The 21827-nt window shown below is 43.4% G+C and overlaps 1 protein-coding gene across 1 annotated transcript in view; it reads left to right on the top strand.

Moving 5' to 3' along the window:
- Positions 1 to 412: 412 nt before the first annotated feature.
- Positions 413 to 21827, top strand: part of LOC135519260 (protein ITPRID2-like) — a 44058-nt gene continuing 22643 nt past the window's right edge. The window contains exons 1-8 of the mRNA XM_064944395.1: positions 413 to 625; positions 1008 to 1282; positions 1574 to 1616; positions 5926 to 5975; positions 8573 to 8626; positions 18733 to 18775; positions 18909 to 19004; positions 19356 to 19564. Coding sequence (XP_064800467.1) covers positions 1075 to 1282; positions 1574 to 1616; positions 5926 to 5975; positions 8573 to 8626; positions 18733 to 18775; positions 18909 to 19004; positions 19356 to 19564 — 703 coding nt within the window. The 5' untranslated portion in view covers positions 413 to 625; positions 1008 to 1074. The remainder of the gene's footprint in view (positions 626 to 1007; positions 1283 to 1573; positions 1617 to 5925; positions 5976 to 8572; positions 8627 to 18732; positions 18776 to 18908; positions 19005 to 19355; positions 19565 to 21827) is intronic.

Here is a 21827-nt window from a genome sequence, read left to right as displayed (position 1 = left end):
CACAAAATGGCAGCACAAACTGTCAAGTGAATATCAGTTCATTATCTGCAGAAGTGTTTTAAGTTCGACACTCTTTGCATCGTCAAGATGTCTCACTGTACCTCATTTAAATAGACAATCCTATTAGTTAATGGTATTTTCTAATTACCCCTTTTTAGATTCCCACACATTTAGATAGCGGTCTGTCACCACCATTGTTTTGAGAGTTTTGTGTTTATTTATTTACATTCCTTATTATTTCAGATGATTACTCTGGAAATAGAAGTAACATAATAATAGCCGCCGCCTCTTGTCCCTCGAGGTTTGGCCTATACACTCCAGTGAGAACTCCCTCCTCCTGTCTATCTCTCTATCCTCCCTTCAGAAAGAGCTGATCCACAACAGGAAATGACTCGGCACCAGCACGCAATCTTTCAACTAAACCGACATTTTCTGCTCCACTTGTTGTCAGTTGGACTTCTTGCTCTCTGTATCTATCCATCCATCCACCCTGTCTGCCTCTGTCCCACATCTCTGCCTGGCTGAGTGGAAACTACTTTTACATTTGATGGCTTTGGAAGTGACCTTGGTATTCTTGGAAGAATTCTTAGGATATAATTCTGTCAGAAGGAGGAATTCCAACCAGGTATTATTAGTGTTGTGTGTCGTGCGGATTGTTTTTGTGTTCTTGTTCTTGAAGCGGTTGTCACATTAATTTGGTGTTCTGGTCGTAATTCATTTAGCCATCTAAGTTATGGAAAGAAACATTGTGTGTAGTCTTGTTTTATATTGTTTGTATGATATAGCAACTTATTTTCCAAAGTCAGTTCCGTTATTGGATATTTGCTCGTTTACAGCTCAACGCTGTTCTGTTCTGTCAGCATACATGGTTATCATGCAGGATGGTGTTATATTACAAGCATAGGCATGTTTTCATTCTTTCCTTTGTATCGTTAAATTAGGCGTGTGTGTGTGTGTGTGGCTACCATCTAGTTTCATAACAATCCCCTCCCTCCTATTTGCTACAGGTGACTTGCCCCCTGCTGTAGCGACCAGGCCAGGGGAGAGGAGGAGTTGTGGATCCAGGAGCGGACCATGGAGCAGTGTGAAACTGCTGCGAGCCCCAGCATAGATCACCCATGGAAGGCAGCGACAATAATGAGGAAGGCCTGGATCCTGAGCAGAGACTCCTGGCAGGGCCTCTCTGAGAGCCAGGACACCCAGGATCTGGAGGGTTGCAGCGAGAAGACACTGTGTCCAGATCCCACTATGGAGGAGAAGACAGCCCCGGCCGAGGAGCCTGGTACGTTGGGATGAGCTACAGAGAGAGCAGCAGGCAGAAATAATTATAGTTTGGCTTTTTACAGCTCAGTACAGCTCCATGGAAGTCATGATGAAACAATAAAGCCTACTTAAGGTCTTGTTGCTATATAATTACCAAGCCCAAAAGGGAATAAAATCCTGCAACAGCAAACAGATTATTATTTATTTTTATCCAGTTGTAATCTACATTGTAGATTGAATGTTAAATTGCATTTATAGAAAACTGAACAGTTGTATATAGCTTTGAATTGCTCAATTTTTTTTCTCTCAGGGCCCGTCCCTAGGAAGATTGCGAGCTGGCTCAAGGACTGCAGGTATTGTAGTGTTGCATTATAATGAAACCTTTACATTTGCATAAATAAAGTAAATAAATAAAGTAAATAAAACTCCTGACTGTCACTGTATATCAGGGTGGCTGGTGTGGAATGCCTAGTGACTAGCTCAGTCAGCACAGTGAGGAAAGTAAATACTTACTATTTTGTCATTGTCACTTCTAGGCCATCCTCAAAGACATGCAGTTAGACATCATTTGAAAAAAGACTTGTGGTTAAATGGGACTGGATGGCTGGCTTCTCGGGATAGTCATTGTTTGGTATGACTATTGGTTACTTTTTACAGCTTGTTTAGTATACTTAAATATACTAAACATTAAAATAATATACTTAAAATACGAGATGTATTTTTATAGTATAACTATAATATCACTACACTTCAACACACTTATTAAACGTGTACTTTATATTCATTGTTTTTTCATACTGTAAATATATTATCAAACTTCAACACATTTCAAAATACACTTGGAGTTGTTTTTAAGTTGTAGCATAGATTTTTTTTTTATGAAACGGCTTGCGTGATACAGTGCTTTGCAAAAGTATTAATACCCCTTGGATTTCTTCACATTTTGTGTTAAGCGGGATTAAAATGGATTTATTTACGATATCAGCTGATGTACGAAGGGCTATATAAATTGATTTGATTTATTTGTCATTTGTTGTCAACAATTAAATCTAAATACTCTAATGTCAAAGTGGAAGAAAACAATGAAATAATAATTAAAATATAGTCATTGCATAAGTGTTCAGCCTCTTTGTTTTGGCAAGCCTAAATTGCTTCAGGAGAATTTGGCTTATCAAATCACAGAATATGTTACATGGACTCAGTGTGAAACAATAGGGGTTGACATAGTCATAAAAATATGAACGGTTCCTCTCCTCCATACATACATCTGTGAGTTCCCTCAGTCAAGTATTGCATTTCAAACACAGATTCAACTACAAAGACCAGAGAGTCTTTCGAAAGCCTCATAAAAGGGCAGTGATTGGTAGATCGGTAACAATATCAAATCAGACATTGAATTTCTCTTTAAGCATGTTGAAGTTAATAACTACTGTATGCTGTGGATTATGTATTAAACCACCCAGACAAATCAAAGATGGTCATCCTTCTGAGCTGCAGGACAGGAATGAAACTGCTCATGAGGCCATTGGTGATTGTAATATAGTTAGAGTTGAATGTCAGTGATGGAAGAACTGAGGATGGATCAACAACATTGTAGTGACACCACAATAATGATTTAAATGACAGGATGAAAATAAGAATACAAATATTCAGAATTCCAAAACATACATTTTGTATTTAACAAACAAGGCACTAAAGTTTTGACTTAAATCTGATTGAAAATCTATGGCAAGATTTTAACATTTCTGTGTTGCCATGAGCACCAACATCTTGACAGAGCATGAAGAATTCTGAAAAGAATAAAGAGAATCTTCAAGACTTGTCCGGGAAGACTCCCAGCTGTAATGGCTGCCAACGGTGTTTCCAGCATGTATTGACTCAGGCAGTTGAATACGTACGCAATTACTATATTTTAGTTATTTCATTTCTATCGATCTTTATTTTTTTTTATAGATATCTTCCACTTTAATATAGTTTTTTTGTGTAGATTGACTTTTTAAATGTTTTATTAAATCAATTTGAATCCCACTTTAACAACAAAATGTGAATGCATCCAAGGGGTATGAATTATGTTGCAAGTTACTGTAGTTTCACTGCCAATAATGAGTTTAAGTACTTTCTGAATTCCTGTTCAGAAGAGTGCAGCAAAAGTTGAAAATGATACCATCCTTTTTTGCAGTTGAAGTTTTGATTTATAATATATTGTTTCTCATATTTTGTTTATTCAAATGTTTTGATATTCATTTTCAAACTGAATAATGTTGTACTTTTACACATTACATATTACACGTATTGAAATGTTAATGAGGAAGGCCTGGGTCCTTAATGTGAACCACCAAATGTGTTAAATACCAATGGTGCACAGTTCTCAAAAGTATTACTTGTCAATTGTAAATAGCATGTAATAATAACATTAGCTATTGTAATTGAGCCAATGTGGTTAATGAGTCAGTGTATTTGTAAAAGTATACTTGAAACACATTATAAATACACTTTTTTTGCAAAGAAAATATAGGAATTCTAATCACAATACAATTTTTTGTATATTTCTAATTTATGAGCAATACACATAAAATGTACTTAATGTGGATTCAAAGAATATTTGTTTTGCTCTTCATCTGATATACTAAGAAGGTACATAAAGTCCCAATTTATATAATTTTAAATATATTTAATATACTTAAGTGCTAATAAAATACAAATCAAATTTACATTAAATGTATTTAAAATTGTTCCAATTTGATAAATCATACTTCATATTTTAAGTATATTTAATGTTAAGTATATTTAAAAATCTATAATAATTTTCTGCTTGAGATTGCCTGCGTGACAGGTTAAATGGCTCCCGGAAGAATTTTTGCTTACTATTAGGGTTCATCGCTGTACTTCAGTGCGCAAGTTAAACAAACATTACCATGGAACTCAGAATAATTTATTCAGTCAAATATTCTAGTTGGTTGAAAATCCCCCACGAACCTACGTACATAAGTAAGATAGAGTGAGATAGTGGGAGAGAGCAAACAGAAAATCACATGATGTTGATTGAGGGTTTTACGCAATGTCAATAATGTCCTTTTATGAAATATTCATTATGGCAGGGCGCTGGTATAGGCCTACAGACATCTGTTCCAAGTTTCGTTAACCTAGATGTTACATGAAGAATTAGCATATAGACTTGAGTTGGTCTGACTGACTCATTATAGAAGTAAAGTAAGATTTGAATAGAGTAGGTCACATGCATATGTCTGAGATGTCTGTCACAAGCATATGTCTGGGATAGTGACCATATGTCGTTTGATCTATAGACTGAGAGGTGAGGTAGAGACCTAGGAGCCAGCTAGAGCAGGGTTAGGGATGTTATGTAACGTGCTACCTTAGACTAGAGCAGGGTTCTCCAACCCTGTTCCTGGAGAGATACCGGCCTATAGGTTTTCACTCAAACCCTAATCTAGCGAGCCTGATTCAAATAATTAGCTGGTTGATAAACTGATTCAGGTTGGAGGGTTGGAGAGCCCTGCTCTAGTCTAAGGGCAAACAATAGCAATGTAGCACATGTTATTTATTTTTATACATGTTTTATTTCACCTTTATTTAACCAGGTAGGCCAGTTGAGAACAAGTTCTCATTTACAACTGCGACCTGGCCAAGATAAAGCACAACAGTGCGACACAAACGGCAACAGAGTTACACATGGAATAAACAAACGTACAGTCAATAACACAATAGAAAAAAACTCGATACAAAGTGTGTGCAAATGAGGTAAGATTAGGGAGGTAAGGCAATAAATAGGCAGTAGTGGCGAAATAATTACAATTTAGCAATTCAACACTGGTGTGATAGATGTGCAGAAGATGAATATGCAAGTAGAGATACTAGGGTGCAAAGGAGCAAAAAATAAATAACAATATGGGGATAAGGTAGTTGGATGGGCTATTTACAGATGGGCAGGTGCAATGATCTGAGCTGCTCTGACAGCTGATGCTTAAAGATAGTGAGGGAGATAGGAGTCTCCAGCTTCAGTGATTTTTGCAATTCGTTCCAGTCACTAGAAGGAAAGGCGGCCAAAGGAGGATTTGGCTTTGGGGGTGACCAGTGAAATATACCTGCTGTATCTCAACCGGCCGTGATTGGGAGTCCCATAGGGCGGGTGCACAATTGGCCCAGCGTCGTTAGGAGTGGGGGGGGGGCTGCTAGGGTGACCAGTGAGCTGACATAGGGTGGGGCTTTACCTAGCAAAGACTTATAGATGACCTGGAGCCAGTGGGTTTGGCGACGAATATGGTGCAAGGGCCAGCCAACGAGAGCATTGTTCTGTGTATGGGATCTTTATGTCAAACAAGATTTGCTTGATACAGTAACTATAGTACTACTGTACAGTAGGATTGGGTGTGACTTGATCTGCTGATATGTGGGTAGTTGACAAAAAGACAAATCGGTTGTAGTGTTTGTGTATGGGTCTTCCTGTGTGAGGAAATGAGCCAGCACAGTGTTAGTAGGACACTAGAGACCAGGGGTGTTGAACTCATTTAGCCCCGGGGGACACATTCAGTCTTCTGTATGAATATAGGTCCATTATTTCTACACAGTTTCAATTAGGTTTTGGTCATTTTTAAGTATATTGAGTTTGTTCCTGCCTAACGGTGTATTTATGTCTCTTCACAGGACTCCTCTTGGGGCCTCTCTGGATGAACAGAGCAGCACTCAGTCCAAGGGTGAATTCCCCTCTACTATAACATCAGTCCTATTTTATAAAACTAACTCTCATATGGAAAAAGATCATGTGGAGAGGTGTGTGTGTGTGTGTGTGTGTGTGTGTGTGTGCGTGCCAAGGGGGTGTTTGTGGAGTATTTCGCAACTGTCTCACCACACCCCACCTTGGAGCCCTAGTGTACTTTGGAGCGTACCAACCAGCCCACACTCACTCCAGTTACCAGTTGGTAGCTTTGTCAAACTCTTATTGTGCTTCTAAATCGAAGTAAGAAACAGACTCAGGCATGATACAAGTATCCTGAGCTAAAAGGAATAACATTTGGATTCCCTGTATTTGCCTGGTCTTCCTGGTAATGCAAACTATATGGGCTGCTGGTGCCCTTTGATCAATGGCTATCTACAGTAGGTAAGATTTACCAACCAACCAGGTAGGAAAGTAGTTAACGGTAAATGTTTGTCTTGGTTTAAAGTGTTTGTCTGTAGTAGGCTGTTCAAAATGTGTTCGGTCAACCATGCAAAATGTTTTTTTACAGGCATGTGCCAAGGTTTTTATTTGAATGGTTATGTAGTCTACTGTAGGGTATACAATGCATTCGGAAAGTATTCAGACCCCTATACCTTTTCCATGTTTTGTTACATTACAGCCTTATTCTAAAATGGATTAAAACATTTTTCCCCCTCATCACCCAATACCCAATGTTGACAAAGCAAAAATTATTATTTTTTTTGTACACAAAAAAAAATGAAATTTACATAAGTATTCAGACCCTTTACTCATTACTTTGTTGAAGCACCTTTGACAGCGATTACAGCCTCCAGTCTTCTTGGGTATGACGCTACAAGCTTGGCAAACCTGTATTTGCTGAGTTTCTAATATCATCTCAATCTCTGTCAGGTTGAATGGGGAGTGTCGCTGCACAGCTATTTTCAAGTCCGGACTCTGGCAGGGCCACTCAAGGACATTGAGACTTGTCCCGAAGCCACTACTGCGTTGTGTTGGCTGTGGGCTTTGGGTCATTGTCCAGTTGGAAGGTGAACCTTTGCCCCAGTCTGAGGTCCTGAGCGCTCTGGAGCAGGTTTTCATCAATGATCTCTCTGTACTTTGCTCTGTTCGTCTTTCCTTTGATGCTGACCAGTCTCCCAGTCCCTACCGCTGAAAAATCTCTTTAATGCATGATGCTGCCATCACCATGCTTCACCGTATGGATCATGCCAAGTTTCTTCCAGATATGACGCTTGGCATTCAGGCCAGAGAATCTTGTTTCCCATGGTCTGAGAATCATTAGGTGCCTTTTGGCAAACTCCAAGTGTGCTGCTATGTGCCTTTTACTGAGGAGTGGCTTCCGTCTGGCTACTCTATCATAAAGGCCTGATTGGTAGAGTGCTGCAGAGATAGTTGTCCTTCTGGAAGGTTCTCCCATCTCCACAAAGCAACTCTGGAGTTCTGTCAGAGTGACCATTGGGTTCTTGGTCACCTCCTTGACCAAGGCCCTTCTCCCCCAATTGCTCAGTTTGGCCAGGCAGCCAGCTCTAGGAAGAGTGTTGATGGTTCCAAAATTCTTCCATTTAAGATGATGGAGGCCACTGTATTTCTTGGGGACCTTCAATATGGCAGAAATGTTTTGGTGCCCTTCCCCAGATCTGTGCCTCGACACAATCCTGTCTTGGAGCTCTATGGACAGTTTCTTTTGACCTCATGGCTTGGTTTTTGCACTGACATGCACTGTCAACTGTGGGACCTTACATAGACAGGTGTGTGCCTTTCCAAATCATGTCCAATCAATTGAAGTTACCACAGGTAGACTCCAACCAAGTTGTGGAAACATCTCAAGGATGATCAATGGACACCGGATGCACCAGAGCTCAATTTCAAGTCATATAGCAAAGGTTCTGAATACTTATGTAAATAAGTATTGTTTTTATATATTTTTTTTATACATTTTCAAAAATGTCTAAAAACATGTTTTCGCTTTGTCATTATGGAGTATTGTGTGTAGATTGAGGATTTTTGACGTAACAAAATGTGGGGGAAAAAATCAAGGAGTCCGAATGCACTATACATACAGGCTCCCAAGTGGCGCAGAGGTCTAAGGCACTGCAGCTCAGTGCGAGAGTCATCACTACAGACCCTGGTCCTATTCCAGGCTGTATCTCAACCGGCCGTGATTGGGAGTCCCATAGCACGGGTGCACAATTGGCCCAGCGTCGTTAGGGTTTTGCCGGGGTAGGCCGTCATTGTAAATAAGAAATTGTTCTGAACTGACTTGCCTCGTTAAATAAAGGTTAAATGAAATGTAAAACAAACAGTTCTATTTGAAATCGAATTAGCATAATAAATAAAACATCAAAGTCCGTCTGTTTATGCCAGAGATACAGTATGTTTTTTGCATGGGCTCAATGTACCGCATCCACCGGGGTCAGTCTTCCACGTTTGCAGCAGAAGGTTGCAGACCTACAGTAGTGTTTGTCAGACCATCCCTAAAATTGGTCTTCTAAGGATATCATCTGTTGCGTTTGAATGGTTTGGCCTACAAACTAATATGTCCCCTCTATGGAAGATGACACTCACGAACACAATTGAACTAACTGTACTTTACAGGAGTGCTAAAGAATGGCTGCAGCTTTGAAGACTACTTTTCTCTGGGAGCTGAGGGTAAGTGACAAGATGTGTTTGGGGGAGGGGTGTGTGTGGGGGGGGGGGTCACTAGAGCAATACAATCTAGGACAGGGATGGGCAACTGGAGGGCCCTGTCTGCCACATATATGTATATTTTTAGATAGATTAGTAGAATACACAAGGTGCAATTTCGAAATGTGGTTGTGCATGAGCAGTTTTTCTGTTATGTCAGTCACTGATAGTCACTCAATTTGCCCATGTAAATTAGTCTAGCCAGCTATCTAAACTTCTAGTAATCATGGTCCAATTACAAAACGGGGGGAGGCCCCCCAATTTTTTTTCTCTACGCTGTCAAAGGTGGGTCGCTAAAATGTTTTGCTCGCAAGTTGCCAATCACTGATCTAGGACCACACCACTTCTATGGCAGTTTCAGTTGTTAATGAGCCTTCTAGAGCGACTAGGGTTGAATGTCAAATTGCACCCTATTCCCTATATAGTGCACTTCAGGCTGGGCCCTGATCAAAAGTAGTGCACTATATAGGGAATAGGGTGCAATTTGAGAGAAAGAAAATCTGTGGCCAAACAATTAAGAGCTAGAACTTCTCATTGTAGGAGTGCTTGGCTCTTTCGTTTTTACGAAAGCTACAAAAAGGTACTCCCTGCTGTTGCTGCTCTTATGAGAGAACATAATACTATATCATTTGGTGGGTGCTTATAAACTCAGAAAAAAAGAAACGTCACTTTTTCAGGACCCTGTTTTTCAAAGATAATTCGTAAAAATCCAAGTAACTTCACAGATCTTCATTGTCAAGGGTTTTAACGCTGTTTCCCATGCTTGTTCAATGAACCATAATCAATTAATGAACATGCACCTGTGGAACGGTCATTAAGACACTAACAGCTTACAGACAGTAGGCAATTAAGGTCACAGTTATGAAAACTTAGGACACTAAAGAGGCCTTTCTACTGACTCTGAAAAGCACCAAAAGGACGATGCCCAGGTTCCCTGCTCATCTCTGTGAATGTGCCTTAGGCATGCTGCAAGGAGGCATGAGGACTGCAGATGTGGCCAGTGCAATAGATTTCAATGTCTGTACTGTGAGACTCCTAAGACAGGGAGACAGGAAAGACAGCTGATCGTCCTCGCAGTGGCAGACCATGTGTAACAACACCTGCACAGGATCGGTACATCTGAACATCAGACCTGCAGGACAAGTACAGGATGGAAACAACAACTGCCGGAGTTACACTAGGAACACACTATCCTTCCATCAGTGCTCAGACTGTCCGCGAGAGGCTGGACTGAGGGCTTGTAGGCCTGTTGTAAGGCAGATCCTCACTAGACATCACCAGCAACAACGTTGCAACAGCGAAGAGCCTGGATCTCAATCCCTTTGAGCACATCTGGAACCTGTTGGATCGGAGGGTGAGGGCTAGGGCCATTCCCCACAGAAATGTCCGGGAACTTGCAGGGGCCTTGGTGGAAGAGTGGGATAACATCTCACAGCAAGAACTGACCAATCTGGTGCAGTCCACGAGGAGGAGATGCACTGCAGTATTTATTGCAGCTGGTGGCCACACCAGAAACTGACTACTTTGGATTTTGACACCCCCCCCTTTCATTCAGGGACACATTATTCCATTTCTGTTAGTCACATGTTTATGGAACTTGTTCAGTTTGTCTCAATTGTTGAATCTTGTTGTGTAAATATTTGTATGAACATATGTTAGGTTTGCTGAACATGAACTCAGTTGACAGTGAGAGGATGTTTCTTTTCTTGCTGAGTTTATTTATCCTAATTTCACATATGTATTAATACGCATGTGTGAATTGGACATTTTTTTTTTTTTTTGCATATCCCAACTCCCCGAGACACCCTCGGAGAGTGGGGTCACGGCAAGGGTCACCATTATCCAGCGTTTCTGGAGCAATTAGGGTTAAGTGCCTTGCTCAAGGGCACATCAATAGATTTGTTTCATTTGTTTCGTGCGCGCACACACATACGGGTCTCCCAGTTCAAAAGGAAAGGAGACGAGCAGTGTGTGTGATCAGATGGCATACAGTTGAAGTCGGAAGTTTACAAAAACTTAGGTTGGAGTCATTAACTCATTTTTCAATCACTCCACAAATTTCTTGTTAACAAACTATAGTTTTGGCAAGTCGGTTAGGACATTACTTTGTGCATGACACAAGTAATGTTTCCAACAATTGTTTACAGACAGATTTAATTTATAACTTACTGTGTAGCAATTCCAGTGGGTCAGAAGTTTACATACGGTAAGTTGAAACTCCCCATCCCGGATCCGGGATTGTGACTAAGCCTCAGGCTCATTAGCATAACGCAACGTTAACGATTTCTGAAAATCGCAAATAAAATTAAAATAATGCGTTTGCTCGCAAGCTTAGCCTTTTCTTAACAACACTGTCATCTCAGATTTTCAAAATATGCTTTTGAACCATAGAAATTGACTAATTTGTGTAAGAGTATGCAAAGCTAGCATAGCATTTTGTGTAGCATGTAGCACGCAACATTTTCACAAAAGCCCGATAACCAAATAAATAAAATCATTTACCTTTGAAGAGCTTCTGATGTTTTCAATGAGGAGACTCCCAGCCACATACCAAATGCGCAGTGTTTCCTGAAAGCGTCTGTGTGTAGGAGAAATCGTTCCGTTTTCTACATTGCGCCTGGCTACCGAAACGAACCGAAAATGCAGTCACCTACAACGTGAAACTTTTTCCGGATTAACTACATAATATCGACCGAAACATGGCAAACGTTGTTTGGAATCAATCCTCAAGGTGTTTTTTCACATATCTCTTCATTGACATGCAGTTCGTGGAAGCTTGCTTCTCTCTCTGTGCCCCATGGAAAAATACTGGCAGGTGACTTTTGCGCACCAATTTCGGCGCAGGACACCGGGCGGACACGTGGTAAATGTGGTCTCTTATGGTCAATCTTCCAACGATCTGCCTACAAATACGTCACAATGCTGCAGACACCTTGGGGAAACGACAGAAAGGGCAGACTCATTCCTCTTGCGTTCACAGCCATATAAGGAGATCATGAAAGACAGAGCCTCAAAAATCCTTGTCATTTCCTGGATGCCAAGTCATCTTGGTTTTGCCTGAAGCTCACGTTAAAGGGCACGCACAGAGAAGATATTTGTATTTCTGGACACGTCAGAGTGTTTTCTTTCGAACAGTAGCAATTATATGCATAGTCGAGCATCTTTTTGTGACAAAATATCTTGTTTAAAACGGGAACGTTTTTCTTCCAAAAATGAAATAGCGCCACCATAAGTGTAAGAGGTTAACTGCCTTTAAACAACTTGGTAAACTCCAGAAAATGATGTCATGGCTTTCGAAGCTTCTGATAGGGTAATTAACGTCAATTGGAGGTGTACCTGTGGATGTATTTCAAGGCCTACTTTCAAACTCAGTGCCTCTTTGCTTGACATCATGGGAAAATCTAAAGATATTAGCCAGGACCTCAGAAAATAAATTGTAGACCACAAGTCTGGTTCAAACTTGGGAGCAATTTCCAAATGCCTGAAGGTACCACGTTCATCTGTACAAATAATAGTATGCAAGTATAAACACCATGGGACCACGCAGCCGTCATACCGCTCAGGAAGGAGATGCATACTGTCTCCTAGAGATCAACGTACTTTGGTGCGAAAAGTGCAAATCAATCCCAGAACAACAGCAAAGGACCTAGTGAAGATGCTGGAGGAAACGGGTACAAAAGTATCTATATCCACAGTAAAAAAGTCCTATATCAACATAGCTGAAAGGACACTCAGCAAGGAAGAAGCCACTGCTCCAAAACCGCCATAAAAAAGCCAGACAACGGTTTGCAACTGCACATGGGGACAAAGATTGTACTTTTTAGAGACATGTCCTCTGGTCTGATGAAACAAAAATAGAACTGTTTGGCCATAATGACCATCGTTATGTTTGGAGGATAAAGGGGGAGGCTTTGAAGCTGAAGAACACCATCCCAACTGTCAAGCACGGGGGTGGCAGCATCATGTTGTGGGGGTGCTTTGCTGCAGGAGGGACTGGTGCACTTCACAAAATAGATGGCATCATGAGGAAAGAAAATTGTGGATATATTGAAGCAACATCTCAAGACATCAGTCAGGAAGTTAAAATGGGTCTTCCAAATGGACAATGACCCCAAGCATACTTCCAAAGTTGTGGCAAAATGGCTTCAGGATTACAAAGTCAAGGTATTGGAGTGGCCATCACAAAGCCCTGACCTCAATCCCATAGAAAATTTGTGGGCAGAACTGAAAAAGCGTGTGCAAGTAAGAAGGCCTACAAACCTGACTCTGTTACACCAGCTCTGTTAGGAGGAATTGGCCAAAATTCACACAACTTATTGTGGGAAGTTTGGAAGGCTACCTGAGACATTTGACCCAAGTTAAACGATTTAAAGACAATGCTACCAAATACAAATTGAGTGTATGTAAACTTCTGACCCACTGGGAATGTGATGAAAGAAATAGAATCTGGAATAAATCATTCTCTCTACTATTATTCTGACATTTCACATTCTTAAAATGAAGTGGTGAATCCTAACTGACCTAAGACAGGGAATTTTTACTATGATTAAATGTCAGGATTTGTGAAAAACAAATGTATTTGGCTAAGCTGCATGTAAACTTCCGACTGTATTTATCTCAGTTCTCCCTCTGAGTGACCTGTCTGTTGGTGGATGAGAGGAAAAGAGGAGGAGGATAAATAAAGGGATTTATCTGCAGATCTAGATAGGACATACATTAACTTTAATGTCCTCTGGCACTGCTCTGCAGCTCGTCTCTACTATCCCCTCTAAAACACTCCCTCTTCTCAAGGCCCATTTTAAGAACAAATTCTTATTTACAACGACGGTCTACCAAAAGACCTCCTGCGGGGACGGGCTGGGATTAAAAAATATATTTAAAAAAATAGGACAAAACACACCACGACAAGAGAGACGACACAAAACTACATAAAGAGAGACCTAAAGACAACATAGCATGGTAGCAACACATGACAACACAGCATGGTAGCAACACAACATGACAACAACCTGGTAGCAGCACAACATGGTAGCAGCACAAAACATGGTAGAAACGTTATTGGGTACAGACAACCGTACAAAGAGCAAGAAGGTAGAGACAACAATACATCACGCAAAGCAGCCACAACTGTAAGTAAGAGTGTCCATGATTGAGTCTTTGAATGAAGAGATTGCGATAAAACTGTCCAATTTGAGTGTTTGTTGCAGCCCGTTCCAGTTGCTAGCTGCAATGAACTGAGAAGATGAGTGACATATGCCATACTGTATGACCATAGCAAAGGTCCTGTTGTGTTTCACTTGCAGACCTGGGTTGAAATGGTATTTTAAATCGTTCAAATATTTGTTGCATTTGCTTTAGCCACCGTGGAGTGCCAGATGACTTTGTGCTACAATTTTACTGAACAAAAATATGCTGAACAAAAATAAACGCAACATCAAATCAAAGTTTATTTGTCACGTGCGCCAAACACAACAGGTGTAGACCATACAGTGAAATGCTTACTTACATGCTCAAAACAACAGTGCAAAAACGGTATTAGGTGAACAATAGGTAAGTAAAGAAATAAAAACAACAGTAAATAGACTGAATAATAACAGTAGCGAGGCTAAATACAGGCACTGGTTAGTCGGGCTGATTTAAGGTAGTATGTACATGTAAATATGGTTAAAGTGACTGCATATATGATCAACAGAGAGTAGCAGTAGTGTAAAAGAGGGTGGAGGAACACAATGCAAATAGTCTGGGTAGCCATTTGGTTACCTGTTCAGGAGTCTTATGGCTTGGGGGTAAAAACTGTTGAAGCCTTTTGTCCTAGACTTGGCACTCCGGTACCCCTTGTCATGCGGTAGTAGAGAGAACAGTCTATGACTGGGGTGGCTGGGGTCTTTGACAATTTTTAGGGCCTTCCTCTGACACCGCCTGGTATAGAGGTCCTGGATGGCAGGCAGCTTAGCCCCAGTGATGTACTGGGCCATACGCACTACCGTCTGTAGTGCCTTGGAGGCCGAGCAATTGCCATACCAAGTAGTGATGCAACCAGTCGATGTTGCAGCTGTAGAACTTTTTGAGGATCTGAGGATCCCATGCCAAATCTTTTTAGTTTCCTGAGGGGCTTTGTCGTGCCCTCTTCACGACTGTCTTGGTGTGTTTGGACCATTCGAGTTTGTTGGTGATGTGGACACAAAGGAACATGAAGCTCTCAACCTGCTCCACTACAGCCCCGTCGATGAGAACATACAACAATTTCAACAATTTTACTGAGTTACAGTTCATATAAGGAAATCAGTATATTGAAATAAATAAAGTAGGCTGATATCTATGGATTCCACATTACTGGGCAGGAGCGCAGCCATTTGTGGGCCTGGGAGGGCATAGACCCACCCAATCAGAATGTGTTTTTCCCCACAAAGGGACTTTATTACAAACAGAAATACTCCTCAGTTTCAGCTGTCGGTGAGGCTGGTCGCAGACGATTCCACAGATGAAGAAGACGGATGTGGAGGCCCTGGGCTGGCCTGGTTACACGTGGTCTGTGATTGTGAGGCCGGTTGGACGCACTGCCAAATTCTCTAAAATGACATTGGAGACTTATGGCAGAGAAATTAACATTACATTATCTGGCAACAGCTCTGTTGGACAATTGCATGCTCCCTCAAAACTTGAGACATCTGCGGCAAAACTGCACATTTTAGAGAGGCCTTTTATTGTCCCCAGCACAAGCTGTCATGCTTTTTAATTAGCTTATTGATATGCCACACCTGTCAGGTGGATGGATTATCTTGGCAAAGGAGAAATGCTCACTAACAGGGATGTAAACCAATTTGTGCACAACATTTTAGAGAAATACTATTTTTGTGCATATGGAACATTTCTGGGATCTTTTATTTCAGTTCATGAAACAAAATGGGACCAACGCTTTACATGTTGGTTGCATTGCGCCAGGTGAGCTCAATCAAAGCCAACTAAAGTATTTGATGATTTTGCCCGGGTTGTTCATAGGAAGTGTGTTTTGGTATTCATTATTTTAAAATGTCAATAATATCAAAGAGGGTAGTTACTTGCTAAATAGAGTCCTTCATAAACTCAGCAAAACAATAAATGTTCTCTCACTGTCAACTGCATTTATTTTCAGCAAACTTAACGTGTGTAAATATATGTATGAACATAAGATTCAACAACTGAGACATAAACTGAACAAGTTCCACAGACGTGACTAACATAAATGGAATAATGTGTCTGAACGAAGGGGGGGGGGGGGTCAAAATCAAAAGTAACAGTCAGTATCTGGTGTGGCCACCAGCTGCATTAAGTACTGCAGTGCATCTCCTCATGGACTGCACCAAATTGGCCAGTTCTTGCTGTGAGATGTTACCCCACTCTTCCACCAAGGCACCTGCAAGTTCCCGGACATTTCTGGGGGGAATGGCCCTAGCCCACACCCTCCGATCCAACAGGTTCCAGACGTGCTCAATGGGATTGAGATCCAGGCTCTTCGCTGGCTGTGGCAGAACACGGACATTCCTGTCTTGCAGGAAATCACGCACAGAACGAGCAGTATGGCTGGTGGCATGCTGGAGGGTCAGGATGAGCCTGCAGGAAGGGTACCACATGAGTGAGGAGGATATCTTCCCTGTAACACACAGCTTTGAGATGGCCTGCAATGACAACAAGCTCAGTCCGATGATGCTGTGACACACCACCCCAGACTCTGACGGACCGTCCACCTCCAAATCGATCCGGTTCCAGATTACAGGCCTCGTGTAGCGCTCATTCCTTCAACGATAAACACGAATCCGACCATCACCCCTTGTGAGACACAACCACGACTCGTCAGTGAAGAGCACTTTTTGCTAGTCCTGACTGGTCCAGCGACGGTGGGCTTGTGCCCATAGGCGACGTTGTTGCCGGTGATGTCTAGTGAGGATCTGCCTTACAACAGGCCTACAAGCCCTTAGTCCAGCCTTTCTCAGTCTATTGCGGAAAGTCTGAGCACTGATGGAGGGATTGTGCGTTCCTGGTGTAACTCCGGCAGTTGTTGTTGTTGCCATCCTGTACCTGTCCCGTAAGTGTGATGTTTGGATGTACCGATCCTGTGCAGGTGTTGTTACACGTGGTCTGCCACTGACAATCAGCTGTCCATCTTGTCTCCCTGTAGCGCGGTCTTAGGCGTCTCACAGTACAGACATTGAAATGTATTGCACTGGCCACATCTGCAGTCCTCATGCCTCCTTGCAGCATGCCTAAGGCACATTCACACAGATGAGCAGGGAACCTGGGCATTGTCCTTTTGGTGCTTTTCAGAGTCAGTAGAAAGGCCTCTTTTAGTGTCCTAAGTTTTCATAACTGTGACCTTAATTGCCTACTGTCTGTAAGCTGTTATTGTCTTAATGACCATTCCATAGGTGCATATTCATTAATTGTTTATGGTTCATTGAACAAGCATGGGAAGCAGTGTTTAACCCTTGACAATGAAGATCTGTGAAGTTATTTAGATGATCTTTGAAAAGCATAGTTTTTTGTTGTTGCTGAGTTTCCTATCAGACCTGTATGGAATGGCTTTGAGGTTTATTGTTGGTAGTGCATGGTTGGTGCTGTCAAAGCTGTGACTAAACTACATGTTTCTCATTCTTCCACTCAGCTCAACAGCTGTAGTGATGCGTGCTCCTGTATGTTGGTCTCTTTGAGAGATGGGGTCAGTCAGATTTTGTACTGCATGGTTGCACTCCACACATTACTATTGTGTTTGTGCAGACCAGAGACAGTGGGTGGTAGCTAGTGTGTTGTAAGGTTGGCTCCTATTAAGGTCTGCTCTGACTTGTCTCAGGTTGTGTTCCAAATGGCACCCTGTTCCCTATAAAGTGCACTTCTTTTGACGAGAGACAATTTGGGTATTCGTGTGTTATTTGGGACATACCTATACATTGAAGCAAAGCAAGGGGCCCCAGTCAAACCTGAGATCAGTGTTCCATTGTGCCCATGTCATAACGCCCCGTGATTGAGTAAGATTGACTAATCTCCGTCCTAGCGAATCTACAAGGTACAAGTCTCAACAGAGACTTGAGGGCCCTTCACCCTTCTGGCTCCAATCCACTCCATCAGGGAGTGGCAATGATGTGGATAGATGGATGCATATAGAAAAACATCACCACATATTGCTACTGTTAATGCTCACACAACAAGAGATTTAAGAGTAATTCAATGGAATCGCATGCTTTGATGATTATCCTGCTCTTAGAGGTTAAAGAACCAGTTAGGCTGATTTGTGTTTGTTCAGTTCCAGGCAGACAACTGACATTGTGTACTCTCCCATCTTTGTCTCAACCAGGACCTGTGTTCAAATACTATTCGAAGTGCTTGAAATACTTTGTTTGCTCTAGCCTGCTGGACTGCAAGATGGGAGGAGTTTACTGTTTTGGGACTATTCTATTGATCGATCACACCAAGAAAGCTCAATTAAGCTCAGATAAAGAATTTCAAATGGTATTATATTTAGAATAGTATTTGAACCCAGGTCCTTGTTGAGACAGTCAGGCATCCACATATTCTTTGCGTCACTAAGGCAGCCTGGAAGAAGCCATCAGATTCGGAACAGTATTTTGTTTTCCTGGCAGATGAGGCTCGTCCAGACTTCAGGAGGACCGTCTTTACTGTCTTTCTAAACCATCATTCTGTCATTATGTTCCTCTTTGTCTCAAAGACGAGGATTTGGTTCTGGGGATTCTCATTTCGACAGTGGCCTCTTTTGCTTATGTTATATGTGGGAAAGGGGAGGCTTCATATTTTTTAGAAATGGTTGACTTGGAATCACTGCAAAAACAAACCATTCTGTGATGTTTCATATCGGTTGTCCTTGATCACAAATGCTTGACAGCAGTCACCTTGATTGTATGTTTTACAGAAGTAGAAATGTTTTTTTTCTATATCAGTATTTTCTACAGTGTAACAAGTTAATTATGACAGAGAGACTTTGAAGAGACATTTGTGAATTACTTTATACAGAGCCAGCTTACCAAAGCACAGAGCAGTGTGCAAAGCTCATGTATTAATTTCTTTCTCTCTCCTCCCTGCAGCAAACCACCTTCAGCCCAACGGTGCCAAAGCAGAGACACCCTGGTAAGACCCCCCTCCCCCCTTATGCTATTGGCCACTCCTCACCCCCTCAAATTCAGTCCCAGCAGTAGTCTTACACCCTGTGGCTGTGGTGTGAATACTGTACCGATCACTACTTGCTCACTCTGCTCCCCAGCTATGGCATATGTGCAAAGGACAAGAGGAGCCAGTTCCTACAGAACAGGAGTATGAACTCAATAGGCTCAGGGAAGAGCAGCACCAGTGTATCCAGGTGAGTAGTAGACACTCAGATGGGCAGCCCCTGAGCCTCAGCCAAGCTTTGTGGTTGGTTTCTGCCCTTTTGGGTTTGAACTGAAGCCAGCCAAATAAGGTTTAGAGTGCTCTGGTTCATTCATATATTACAGCACTTCATTATTAGTATGGTAACCAGAACATTTTAGGTCCCAAGAAAGAGCTAAAAGCTGGTACGTTTATATCAAGTTTAATAAAATACTGCTTCTGAAGTTAGTTTGGAAGTATCTGTTTTATCTCAGACTTTTCATCTATGTTTCATTAATGGTTCAGCACTGCATTATTTCAACAGTGTATTTTCTATGCATTCATGCATTCACTTTGTCTCCAGTGTGTCTGAGTTGTTGGACCTATATGAAGAGGATCCAGAAGAGATCCTGTATAACCTGGGGTTTGGCCGGGAGGAGCTGGATATCGCCTCAAAGATCCCCTTGCGCTTCTTTAACAGCCCCTCTTGTGCTAAGGGCATCGATCTCAAGATGTACCTGGAAGCACAGCTACAACGCACAGAGATGGAAAAACCCAACTATGCCCTGACAAGTATGTTAACACTCTCTCGGTCTGCCTCCAACTGTCTTGCTTTGTCTTTCTATTGCTCTCTTGTTCATGCATGCATTGGTTCTCTCTCGCTCTCTTTCCCTTGATTTCGCACCCCCCCCTCTTCCTTTCTAGCTGTGAAAACACTGTATGGCCTGGAAACACTGATTGTATCACTGTTCTCTGTCATAAAATCCAGACATACAGCCATGTGCTGGCATGTACATACATGCAGACCTACAGGTAGTGATGAAAATAATGAGTTGTAGTTCTGAGTGTCACCTGGAGTGCAGAGTAGCAGTGGGATAGGTGGTAGGATGTGGTGGTGGTGGGGCAGGATATGGCGGTGGGGTAGGGGTAGGATATGGCGGTGGGGTAGGATATGGCGGTGGGGTAGGATATGGCGGTGGGGTAGGATGTGGGGTAGGATGTGGCGGTGGGGTAGGATGTGGCGGTGGGGTAGGGGTAGGATGTAGTGGTGGGGTAGGATGTGGCGGTGGGGTAGGGGTAGGATGCGGCGGTGAGGTAGAATATGGCGGTGGGGTAGGATATGGCGGTGGGGTAGGATATGGCGGTGGGGTAGGATGTGGCGGGGGGTAGGGGAAGGATGTGGCGGTGGGGTAGGGGTGGGATGTGGCGGTGGGGTAGGGGTAGGATATGGGGTAGGGGTAGGATGTGGCGGAGGGGTAGGATGCGGCGGTGGGGTAGGGGTAGGATGCGGCGGTGGGGTAGGATATGGCGGTGGGGTAGGATATGGCGGTGGGGTAGGGGTAGGATTTGGTGGTGGGGTAGGATGTGGGGTAGGATGTGGCGGTGGGGTAGGATGTGGCGGTGGGGTAGGATGTGGCGGTGGGGTAGGGGTAGGATGTGGCGGTGGGGTAGGATGTGGGGTAGGGGTAGGATGCGGCGGTGGGGTAGGGGTAGGATGCGGCGGTGGGGTAGGGGTAGGATGCGGCGGTGGGGTAGGGGTAGGATGCGGCGGTGGGGTAGGGGTAGGATGCGGCGGTGGGGTAGGATGCGGCGGTGGCGTAGGGGTAGGATGCGGCGGTGGGGTAGGGGTAGGATGCGGCGGTGGGGTAGGGGTAGGATGCGGCGGTGGGGTAGGATGTGGCGGTGGGATAGGGGTAGGATGTGGCGGTGGGATAGGGGTAGGATGTGGGGGTGGGGTAGGATATGGCGGTGGGGTAGGATGTGGCGGTGGGGTAGGATGTGGCGGTGGGGTATGATATGGCGGTGGCGGTGGGGTAGGATGTGGCGGTGGGATAGGGGTAGGATGTGGCGGTGGGGTAGGATATGGCGGTGGGGTAGGATATGGCGGTGGCGGTGGGGTAGGATGTGGCGGTGGGATAGGGGTAGGATGTGGGGGTGGGGTAGGATATGGCGGTGGGGTGGGATAGGGGTAGGATGTGGCGGTGGGGTATGATATGGCGGTGGCGGTGGGGTAGGATGTGGCGGTGGGATAGGGGTAGGATGTGGCGGTGGGGTAGGATATGGCGGTGGGGTAGGATATGGCGGTGGCGGTGGGGTAGGGGTAGGATGTGGTGGTTGGATAGGGGTAGGATGTGGCGGTGGGGTAGGATGTGGGGTAGGATGATGTGGTGGTGTGGTAGGGGTAGGATGTAGTGGTGGTGTAAGATGTGGTGGTGGGGTAGGGGTAGGTTAAGATGTGGTAGTCTTGTAGGTGGTGTAATAATGGATGACACACCGCACATTGGCTGGCCAGCCAAAGAGGAACAGGAAGGGACACAATGGCTGGCCAGCCAGAGAGGAACAGGAAGGGACACTGGCTGGCCAGCCAGAGAAGAACAGGAAGGGACACTGGCTGGCCAGCCAGAGAAGAACAGGAAGGGACACAATGGCTGGCCAGCCAGAGAAGAACAGGAAGGGACACAATGGCTGGCCAGCCAGAGAGGAACAGGAAGGGACACAATGGCTGGCCAGCCAGAGAAGAACAGGAAGGGACACAATGGCTGGCCAGCCAGAGAGGAACAGGAAGGGACACAATGGCTGGCCAGCCAGAGAGGAACAGGAAGGGACAGAGTGTGTGTGGAACATGGCCTGTTGTCTTTAAACTGCTGGACCGAGGCCCAGTAAGAAATGCTGTGTTGTAGCAGCTCTCGAGTCAGTTTTAACTTGATCTGGTCTCGATTAGCACATTAAAGGGAGAGATGAGACTCTCTCATAAATTCCTTTTGAAGTTTCACCCCTGTGTTGTTATGTGTTAATAACATTTAGATTGCGTTACCCAGCAGGCTAGGCAGGGGGT

This window comes from Oncorhynchus masou, chromosome 29 (assembly GCF_036934945.1).
Source record: "Oncorhynchus masou masou isolate Uvic2021 chromosome 29, UVic_Omas_1.1, whole genome shotgun sequence".
NCBI classification, from domain to species: Eukaryota; Metazoa; Chordata; class Actinopteri; order Salmoniformes; family Salmonidae; genus Oncorhynchus; species Oncorhynchus masou.
The sequence above is the reverse complement of the archived record's forward strand: the minus strand, read 5'-3'. Positions and strand labels throughout refer to the sequence as shown.